At 31.8% G+C, this 11,274-nt stretch overlaps 2 protein-coding genes across 2 annotated transcripts in view; both read right to left on the reverse strand.

Annotated features, from left to right (window-relative positions):
- Window positions 1-1,277, reverse strand: part of LOC118748259 — a 14,027-nt gene extending 12,750 nt beyond the window's left edge. Inside the window, exon 1 of the mRNA XM_036482634.1 lies at window positions 287-1,277. Coding sequence (XP_036338527.1) covers window positions 287-440 — 154 coding nt within the window. The 5' untranslated portion in view covers window positions 441-1,277. The remainder of the gene's footprint in view (window positions 1-286) is intronic.
- An 869-nt stretch (window positions 1,278-2,146) lies between these two features.
- Window positions 2,147-10,431, reverse strand: LOC118748939 (multifunctional protein ADE2-like). Its single transcript, XM_036483696.1, has 6 exons — window positions 10,263-10,431; window positions 9,977-10,180; window positions 9,741-9,885; window positions 7,111-7,223; window positions 6,879-7,004; window positions 2,147-2,938 (listed from the first exon to the last, which is right to left on the reverse strand). The coding sequence occupies exons 1-6, from the start codon at window positions 10,270-10,272 to the stop codon at window positions 2,262-2,264; spliced, it is 1,275 nt and encodes a 424-aa protein (XP_036339589.1). The 5' UTR covers window positions 10,273-10,431; the 3' UTR covers window positions 2,147-2,261.
- Between the last annotated feature and the right edge of the window lie 843 nt (window positions 10,432-11,274).

Here is an 11,274-nt window from a genome sequence, read left to right on the forward strand (position 1 = left end):
CAGGTCCATTGAAATGCATGTGCGCGGCGCAAAATTTGAGAACGAGGTGACAATGCAACTGTGATTGGATGACAAATATGAAGAAAGACCTATGGTCTGATTATGGCAACTTAACGTAACTTACGGCTCTCCCTCAAAAATTCTGTTAAATGGATGTTGCTTATAATTGAACAGCCGAAACTTAACGTAACTTAATGCCACGTAGAAATCTGTTTCATTTTGGTTCTCTAAGTTCTACGTTCCGTTAAGTTAAGTTAAGTTGCCATAATCAGGCTTTAAGACTTACGATTACAATCCATCTCCTCGGCCACTTCGATCCATGCTTGTTCTCTACAATCTCTTCGTTTATATGCTTTGAGGTCACTGTTGTACAAAGCCGGATATTTTTCAATAGCTTGCACTAAACGAATATTAAACTTTTGATCTTGTAGACCGTCCATTTTGTAGTACACAATGGTAATAGCGAAATATAAACAAGAAAACGTTACACCACTAAATGAACGCAATCACATCAAAAGCACGCGACAAACTAAATTCGTTGATTTCAACCACCGCACGACTCTGTTGGATAGTAGCTCTCAGCAAACGACGCGTCGCCGCGACTTTTCATATGAATGCAGTCGTTCGAGCAATGGCGGCGAGACATGCGCTACAACGAACCAACTGCAGGTTGTGTGTGTATCGCTTTTACGATTGTGTTGTACGTTGGCACAGGCACGTTTTGTAGCTTACAACTATATCAAGGTGTGCGTATATCATATGTATATGTATGTATGTATGGATATGTACACACATAAGCGCTCAGGTACGACTATGTAGTGCGCTGAGGCTACCCTGCAAGAAAATATAAGTTTATGAGTAGGTTGGTGGGGTACCTGAGGAAAAAGTGTAACCGATTCAAGATGGAATGAACAGTTTAACGAAATTTGCTGAGGTGTGGATGTAAGTGAGGAGATAGTATGAGTCCGAGTGCTGGCTTAATCCAACTATTGAGCCTCGTCATACGCATAGAAAAATCTTTACTGATGGTTCCACAGCAGACTGTAATGTAGACAAGCTTCACATTTCACTAGGGGGATATGATTCGGTTGCTCAATTTCATTACATGTAATCCTTAAAGCCATGGATTGTCGTGCAGAATACAGTGACTCAAACAAATGACCACGTGTTAATTTGTTTTGCACATTCGTAATGTTTTTCGAGCCAAATTTTGTTCGTTATTTTACTATAAAAATAACGTCCATGCTTTAACCAAAAACATATAAATCACAGTTTCAAACTGTATTTTTGCATTTTATTTCATAAGAAATTCATGGTTATATGGAAAAATGTGCAAAAATCCATCACCAAAAAAAAAAAACTCTCAAAAATCAACGGATTTTTTTAGCCGTTTAAAACTTACACTTAATTAAACTAAAATTGTATGACCTTTAAATTTGCATACCCAAAAATGTTCTTAAGATTCAGAAAAAAAAATGAAATTTTGATGAGATTTGTTGAATTTTCCTAATTTTTTTATAAAGTTTGAAACTGTGATTTATATGGTTTTGGCTAACGCTTTGACGGTATTTTTATAGAATAATAACAAATAATTTAGCTCGAAAAACATTACGAATATTAAAAAAATTCAACACGTGGTACTTTGTTTGAGTCAGTGTAGGTGGTGAAGTGGGAGTTTAGAAGTCTGAAATGTTAGCCAAGCTGCACGTAGGCGCACTGCCTAGCACTCTTAACTACTTCAAAAGTGGTTGCAGATGCAAGTTGATAAGCCTAACGATCTTAGCCTATTACGGTTAACTGGGGTTAGACCACCGGCCAGAGAGAGGTCCGACCAGGCATTCAACTACCGGCTATCGAAGCCACAGCCAGAAAATGGGTGAACACCGCACTCAAGGAAGACTAAGTGACATCGAGGAGCTATAACTGGGTTTAACCCTCCAAGTTTTGAGAGTTCTGGCTAATACTTTTTTTAGTGTAAATACCGGACAAGCATAGAACTGCTTCACAGGAGTCGCAGTAACTCAATTCCTTAAGATACGATTAGATGCATTTCAGAGTATTTTCTTAACAATAGAATCAAATTCTATAGAGTATCATTGCTTATTCTAAATATAAGTATGTCAAAATGTATATAATTTTTTTTTTATTGATTAAAGCAATGCACATTTGGAATGAAAATTGTTAAAAAAAACATTACTGCGAATAATTTACGAAACTATATGCCATAATAGAATAATATACAAGCCCGGCTCACAAAACACCTAGGCTTTACGCACTCCACGCACCAACTCGTCAGCCTTCTTCAAAGTAATAAAATTATTCAATTGCTTCACACGCAATTTGGACCAGATAATATAGTTGTTTAGGCCTAAAATTTGTGCGGCATGCAGCGCCGCTGCTTCAGGATACAAAACCGTCGGACAGCCCAAGCCTGAGGGCACATTCAAACTTGACCAAACATCCACTTGTAAGTTTTCAGGCTTCAAGGGTGGACAATTAATTACTGGGTATGTGGTGCTGCCCGACAATACCGGCCCAAGGCCATTCGAGCGTCCTGCCACAGCAATGAAGAGCAGATTATTGATTACGCTTTCGTATTCACGCATAATGCGCAATGTCTCTTCGGGTCCCTTGTGCGCCGAGGTGACACGCAGTTCTGTGTTGAGGCCCAATTGGCTGCAGTGCGAGGCGATCTTCTCGCAATGCGCGGTATCGGAGGCGCTACCCATTAGAATAACCACCAGATGATCTCTAGCTGGTACAATGTCCTTGAGCTGTTCGCTGACCCAGATGAAATTGCGTTTTACCGTATCCAAGTCACTGTCAGTGACTGTGGCCAGATTTCGATAGACCTGCTTGTCCACCATTAGACGCTTATCGCCGGATGGCCACAGACGCCACGAGTCGGAGTCGATAATATCGGCGAGCACAATGTTGCCTGTGTGGAAAGGATAGGGATGGAAATTTATTGTAATGTAAAACCATTACAAAAAAATATTAATTGTGAGAATGGAATCATTCAAATAAAAAAAAGAAATAAAGTGAAATTGAATAAATATACTATATGTCAATATAAAAGAAAAACAGAAATATGAAATAAGATAAATTTAGTAACTTCAATAAAAATAAAAGAATTATAATATTAAATAACAAATTTCCAAATTATAAAAACAAAACAAAATTAAAAATTTAAATGAATGAAAACTAAATTTAAATATATAAGCTGTACCTTTTTATCTTTTTAGTTTAATTTTATTGTTTTTTTGTAATGTATTGAAAAAAATTAAAATATATTAAATCCAATAAAATAAAAAAATAAACATAATTAGTTAAAACATTAAATAAAATAAATTTATGTAATAATTAAAAAGACTTAAAATAAAAAACTTTAAGAAAAACGTAGTTAAAATGTAAGTTTACAAATTTAAAAAAAATATACATATATACTGATACAGAAAAACATTAACCAAAACAAAATGAAAAATGAATAATAAAACAAATGAAAATTAAATTAAATATGATATAATAACGAAGAAAAATATAAAATGGAATACCAACAATAAAATTATATGAACTTAAAAAATATATGTAGTTACAAAAAATTCAAGAAGTTAAAACAAAATAAATAATAATAACAAAATTAAATCAAATTAGAAAAAAAGTATGGGAACATGAACTAATAACTTTAAGTTAATTAATATGAATATGAAATAATAAATTTATAAAAAAAGAAATCCCCAAACTTGGAAAGATTTAATCAAAAATAAAAGTAAACGGAAAAAAATAACATTAAATTAAAGATATTTTTTAAATTTAAAAACAATTAATTAAAATAGAAGGGGAAAAATTATTAATAAAGTAAAATGGAACAGAATAAAAAAACCGTATGTTAAGAAGAAAATATAATACGAAATTTAATTAAATCAAATCAAATAAATTCAATTAAATAACATTAAACATACGTTAATAAGGTAAAATATATCAATGGTAAAAACATTAGAAAAGTAAAATAGAGCAATGGGCTGTGCGCTGGGCTTGGCACCCGCCACAGATTCCAATGAAAATACAGAAAAAAAGCCTCGGAATGTTGCCACCTACAACGTTGAATAGTTAAGCGCATAAAAATACAGCGATTGCGCTGGCTTGGACATGTTGTACGCATGGATGATGACTAGGGATGTTAATCCCGGGATTCCGGACTTTTTAAGTCCCGAAAATTCCGGGATTGTTTGCCAAGAATCGCGGGATTTTCGGGATTTGTAATTTGCAATGGTGGAAATAATAGAATGCCTTATGTTGACCAGTTTTCGCTATATTTTTTTTGTTTATTTAATATTTAATATATACATTTTTTATATATGTCTAGCTAATTATACATACACAGAACACCGTGCGACAGGCAATTTTACACACAAAAAAATCAATATCTTCGCGAAGCCATGGGCCAAATATATGCAGTAAAATTGCGTTTTAGCTTTTCTCTCTGCCGTTACATTTTTTTAAAAGGACTTTGAATATTGAACAATATGAGTAATTCAGAAAGTGGTTTAAAAAATTTAGTTCAGTGTGCTTAGGAAAACAGTATGGGTATTAAATTAAAGAGAAAATTCTGTAGAAAAAGAACAGATTAAATTTTTTGGTGCATAAGGTATTGAAAATGTCCTTAAAAGTTGTATCCTTGAATATCCTTGAAATTTTGCAATATTTATTTTGAACAAATTATATGTTAAGGACTAATATAAACTCGACAACGTCCTCGAATATAGTCCTTCTAGCTTTATTAGCTTAAAAAAATAAAATTGATTGAAAGGGCATTTCAATACCTGTTCGTCCTTGTGAACCCAAACAAATTTTTATTTTTTTTCTGTTTCATTTGATTCCCAATTTATTCTACGTTGCACTGAATTTTTTAAATAATTTTGTAGAATCTATCATATCTTTGAAATTATAAAGTTCTAATAAAAAAATTCTAAAACTAAAAACGCAGTTTTACTATATTTGGCCCATAGTGTCGTGAGAATATTGGGAGCTTGGTGTGTTTTGAAATTTTTTTGTTTCAAACTGTTTCAATCTTTTTACTCAGAATTTTTAGAAAAATTTAAGGTACGCAATTTTATAAGTATAGCCCATTAAATTACAGGAGGAAGTGACTAAAAGTAACGTTGATTTTTTATAATTTTTTTGCTGGCGGTGTCACGCATCTTCTTTCATACAAAGTAATATGTTCGACATTTTGTTTATATGGAAGAAAATGCTCAGCGTCGTTTAAAAAAATCCTGTATGAAACTTTATTTTATCCCACTTTAAGTTAATGGGCTATAAAACTGCGTACCTAAAATGTTTCTAAAATTGCTGAGTAAAAAGTTAGAAATTTTTGGCAAATTTTTTTTGCATTTTTATAATTTTAGTACAAATTTTTAAATGCGCATTTAAATGCAGTTAATGAAATATAAAATGACAGGTAGACTTTTATAAAAAAAAAAAAATATTAAATAAAGAAAATAAAGAAAGAAAGAAACGAAGTATAGACTAAACTGGTTGAAATAAGGCGTTTCTTTTATTTCTGCCACTAGTATTATGAACTTCCTTCAGCCACACAACACATATGTTGACTTAAGCTTTTTTTGCATCGAGCTTTTTTCGACATGCCTTAAGTTACTTTATCAGATAATTACTGTATTTTGTTTTGTTACTAATGAAATATTTTACAACTTACATAATAAAGATTTCCAATCCATTAATCTATTATTTATTATATGGTAGGACAGATTCTCAAACTATATTGATGCAATTTTTTCATGGTACGTTGTTGGAAAACAATGAATATCTAAATCCCGGGATCCCGGGATTTTATGAACGATGTCCCGAAAATTTCGGGATCGCAAAAATCTAAAAAATTAACATCCCTAATGACGACGCTCCGGTGAAAAGATCCTTAGACTCCGCACCATGGGTGGACAGCGAAAGCAAGGGCGCCCACGAACACGATGGAAGGACCAAGTGCAGAAGGACCTGTCTGCACTTGGGATGAGGAACTGGGGCAAATACGCACAGTAGAGATGCAATTGGAAAAGCTTTTTGGTCTCGCCCAACCCGAAAAACGGTTGTAGTGCCAATGAAGAAGAATAGGATTTATAATACGGTAAAAATTAAAATAATATGAAATGGGATAAAATGAAATAAGAATAAATTAAATCGAGCTTAAATAAAATAAACTTCAAATAATATAAAGTTGAAAAACTACAAACAAGTTTAATGTAATTGAAAAAATTAATTAAAATCAAAAAAATAAATTAATTCCAATAAAATCAATAAAATAATATACCTTAAAAGTCAATTAAATAAAGTAAGTAATATAGTAATATGAAATAGGAAAGTTAAATACAAAACAATATAGCTACTAATGTTTTTCGAAAACAAAGAAATCAAATGAAATGGAATAAAAAAGTGTAAATTAAATCTAATTAAATTTGTTATGTTTGTCCGATCAGTTTAATTTGGTTGAAATTGTAATATTTGTTAGTTGTTATTTTTCTAATTAAAATAATATAAAGTTTAAAAGTTAAAAAAATCAAAAATATTAAAAATATTTTTATAAGTTAAATTAAATACACAAATTACTATTAAAAATGACAAGTAAAGTATAATAAAACGAAATAAAATAAAGTAAAATAAAGTGAAATAATATAAAATGAAATAAAAAGCAATCAACTAAATTAAAATAAAATAGACTAAAATGAAATTAGATAAAGCTATATATAGGTATGTAGGCAATTTAATTAGTTTAAAAAATATATACATACATAAATAAAATAAGAAAAAATTAAATTAATTAAACTAAGAAAAGGAAATTGATTTGTAAAAGTATATAGAATTACCTTCAGTATCAATACCGAATTCCACTTTCATATCAATCAGCGCACAATTTCTTGTTGCCCAAGCTTTCTCCAAAATCTCAAACACCAACACAGTGGTACGTTTCATGATGTCTAACTCATCCTGACCTTTGAAAGAAATAAAAAATATATAATTAAATTTCTATGTTTTTTTTTTTGCTATAAAATCGATGAATAATTTTAGTATATACGGTACATAACGATATGTTCCTACCTATTAACACGCCATTTAAATGGAATTTTGCCGAAATAATTTGTTCATCAGACCACTGTGGATCATGATTGGCATCATCCTTGAAAAATGTCTCCTGTTTAGGTGGGGAAAATCTGTAAAGAGATAAAACATCAAAGTTATTCGCCTTAATACTGTGTGCAATTTCTATAAATTTTTAACAATATAATTATTTTAAATCGTTTTGTTAAAAGTTTAGGGATTCTCTTAAACAAGTAAGGCATAGAAACCCCAAAAATATCAAAATTTTTACTAAACTATTGATTTTTACCATTTTAAAATTTTAGAATTTTCTATTTTTTGTGTGTATATGAGAATTCCAAGAATATTCGACTGCCAGTCGACCTATCTGAAATAGCTCGTTCTTGAAAAGTACGTATAGGGCGTTTTCGAACTGGCTGCCAAGATAGGTCGATCTTCCACTCAGCAGTTACCAAAGGTAAAAGGTATTGTCATTAGTTTATGATTATAGAACGATTTACACATGCATTTCGTTATTGAAGTACAAGCGGTATGAAGTGACTTATGCCACTTTCAAATAAACGGCTCATATGTATGTAGTTCATAAAATTTTGTACTGAAATATATGTACAAATACATATGTGTGTATGAATGGATGAATGTTCGTATGTCCTTTGATAGATTAATGTTTTGAAATTTATTTTATATTTGAGTAAAAAATATGTGTTCCCTGTTTACAATGATATTTTGTTATTTTGTGGGCGCGTTAGGGTCAATATGAGGGCAGAAAAATAAGATAAGAATGACAGCTTACTACGTAAGTAAAACACATTTAAAGTTCAGTTATAAATGAAAGTGCGACGACTTGAAATCTGTTATCTGAGGTCTTAAATCTGTTGCTGAGCTATGGTTAGCAACAAATTGTGTTAAAGAATGTTTGCAAATTTCTTATCAGCTGCTAAGACAGATTTTAGACGAATTTGATAATTTGAAGAATAAAAATATACTTAAAATTGTTAGAAAATTTTTTTTTCAAGTTCAATAACTGGATAACAGGAAACCTAGAGAAATATTTTATAAACATATTAGCAATTCAGCCCGAGCTCCGATTAATCAGGCTATTTTAGCAACTCTTTTCAAAGGTTAAAAAAACACCCCTGGTTTTATTAAAAAACATCTTTGGAGCACATAAGATTATTCGGTATTCGCAAAAGTATTTTTTTTGTAGAAATTTTTGATTTTCGGATTTTTTTTCGAATATTTGAATCGATAAAGGGAATGCCAGCTATGGACCATGATAAAAACATAATAAGTTAAAACCATTGAGAGGCAGTCTGACGTTTGCTAACAATATAATTTTAAAATTCAAAACTCAAACTCACACACACATTCTCATTTTCAATCTCAAACAACAACAATTGTGAACAATTGAATTTTTTTATTTTCAATTTTATATGATTTTAAAATGTTGGCAAACGTTAGAAAAAGAATCATGGCCGACGAATTATGAGAATGAATTTACCTTGTAATATTTTTCTCATGACTATAGACCATGATAAGAAAATAGGAGGGTAGAACCGCTTAGAGGAATTTTTCATATTCTTGACGTTTGCAAGCATTTTAATTTTAAAATTTTACACACAAACTCACACACACATTCTTATTTTCAATCTCAAACATAAATAACTTTGAACAATTCCTTTTTTTCTATTCTCAATTTTATATGATTTTAAAATGTTGGCAAACTTCAAAAAAAACATGGCCGACGAATTGAGAGAACGGTTTTACCTTACTATGTTATTATCATGGCTATAGACGACGATGTCATTTGTTTGAAGAATTGGCATTGGCATTTTTAAGAAAAAAATACTTTTTTTAATTGTTAAACTAGATAGTTTTAATACACATATTCTACTAAAATGAAAAACATTGAAAAGAACTTTTGGAGAAAATAATTTTTTTAATACCATCAATTACGAATTTTTCGGGAAATATCCTACACCTACTACAATAAAAAATTAAAACAATAAGAAAAACAATTTCTACAAAACTCTAGGTTGTCAGTAGATTAATTTCTTTAAAAAAATGTATAGATACAGTGACTCAAACAAGTTTTCGTATGTAATTTTTTTTTTAATTTTCACAATGGTTTTCAATCAAACATTTTTTTTTGTAATTTTTTAAGTATTATTCACGCTTTAACCAAACCTATTTAAATTTAAAACTATGCAAAATGTTTAACAATTCAAAAAACAAATTCATGAAAATGTCGAAGTTTTTAATCTGAATCTTGAGAATTTTAGTACAATTATGTAAAAGTTTGAAGTGGACTTATTATGGAAGAAAATGCGCAAGACAGTTCGCCAAAAATCGACGCACTTACCTTTTATGGGCTATAAAACTGCGTATCCAACTTGCTATAAAATTTTAGTAAATTTGTTGAATGTTTCAAAATTTTGTATAAAGTTTGAAACTTTTTATATGGGTTTAGTGAAGGCATTACCAACACTGTTAAAAAAAAAAAACAAATTTTAACTTTAAAAGTGCTGTAAATATGTATAAAAACAAACCAATATTGTATATCTTTGCTGAAATCTCTACTCGCGTCGTATTTTTGTTATCTAAAAATCACAAAAAATCATCAAACTCACCTGTATCCCTCCGGTACGCCAACATTCCGCTTTAGGAACGAGCCAGTCGCCAAACGTCTGGTCACCCATTCGATCGGTATCATTTCACATTTCTTAGCGATGAAGGCGTTGGGCGCACAAGATTTAACGTAGGCCGTGTTTATGCCTACATAAAATTAAGTAGAAAAAAAAAACATTAATAAAATCAATTCTTGCACTAATTTATACTAAGTACACTCAATTTCACTTTTGCCTACCCGCTTCATTTAGAATGCCAAATACCAGTCCATTAGTGGTGTTGGATATCTCCGCCTTGCCTTGCAGATCGTGCGCCTTCACACCATCGCCAGCTGTTATGCGATCTTTGCTGAGCAACAGACACAAGCCGGGATGTTCGGGTAGATCGTAAACCTGTTTTGTTTTGCCCTCTATGATAGCTTTACCCAATTTGTAGCCGCCAACTTGATTAAAGAATAGAATTTCCAATAGTTGGTTGTTTAGTTAAAGAAAATTAAGAACTTATTTATATTTTTCTCCACTCACTAGTAGCCATTTTAATATGTCTTTGTTGCTATAACTGTCGCACGTGTTCTTTTTTTAATTTAATATAAATTTTTCATACAACTCATAAACCAGCGTGCTAATAGCTGCGACAAGCTCGATCGTCTGAAGCGTACTGAGTGCGTCTTATAGACTGTGGTTCTCTTAAAAACTGGAATGTTAGTTCAGTGGTTTTTTGTTTGCTTGCTTTTATCATTTTACTCATACATCGAGATATTTTGCTCATTGACTTTTACAGTGTGTCGAAATGAGTCTAAAATAAAGCAAAAAAAGTTGATAGTGGTTTAGGCGTAGCAAAATTGGTTCACTGCTGTTACGCTAGGAGTTGCTAGCAGAGAAATCCTGTCGATTTATTACTTGTTATTATAGCCAGAAAGTTTCTGTGCTTCATTGACGTGCGTTTTACGAGGTAGCTGATGATTTTCCTGGCGTTAAGGTGGTGGTTGGACTGCGATTACAGCATTTACTAATGAGGGTGGTAAGAGGGTTTCACAGTGGCCGGTCGGTACACTTTCAGATCCAAAAGTTTTTGTTGCTAGTCTGGACCTCGTCCCTTAGTTCATGGAGATGCTTGGAGGCGTTTTAGCCTTAAGAAATTGTCGGTTTGGGTGCACCCAATTGGTGAAGTTGGTATTCAGAAGACGTACACACATAGGAATTTATGTACGTCTGTGTATGATGATACGGGCAACCAGCTATGAAGTTCTTCATCGACATAAATACCTAAATTTAGCTTAATCCACTTCAGCTCGCCGTTGATTTTGAGAGGAAATGGGTAGACTCCTTGTAGTGAACTGTCTACAAGGTTGCATTTTCGGACGCCGCTATCGAAAAATCGTCAGCGTAGAAAATCAGCGGGACTTACTCCGGCTGTTGAGGAAGTTTATACAATGAAAAACCCCAAACAAAAGTCCTGGTAGTCTTATTTTAACAATTCTAAGCTCGTTTAACAGTCTAACCGCAAATATACCATCCTATATAAGTGCAAGCAGTA

This window comes from Rhagoletis pomonella, unplaced genomic scaffold, assembly GCF_013731165.1.
Source record: "Rhagoletis pomonella isolate Grant_MI unplaced genomic scaffold, Rhpom_1.0 Rhpom_scaffold_00013, whole genome shotgun sequence".
Lineage (NCBI taxonomy): Eukaryota > Metazoa > Arthropoda > Insecta > Diptera > Tephritidae > Rhagoletis > Rhagoletis pomonella.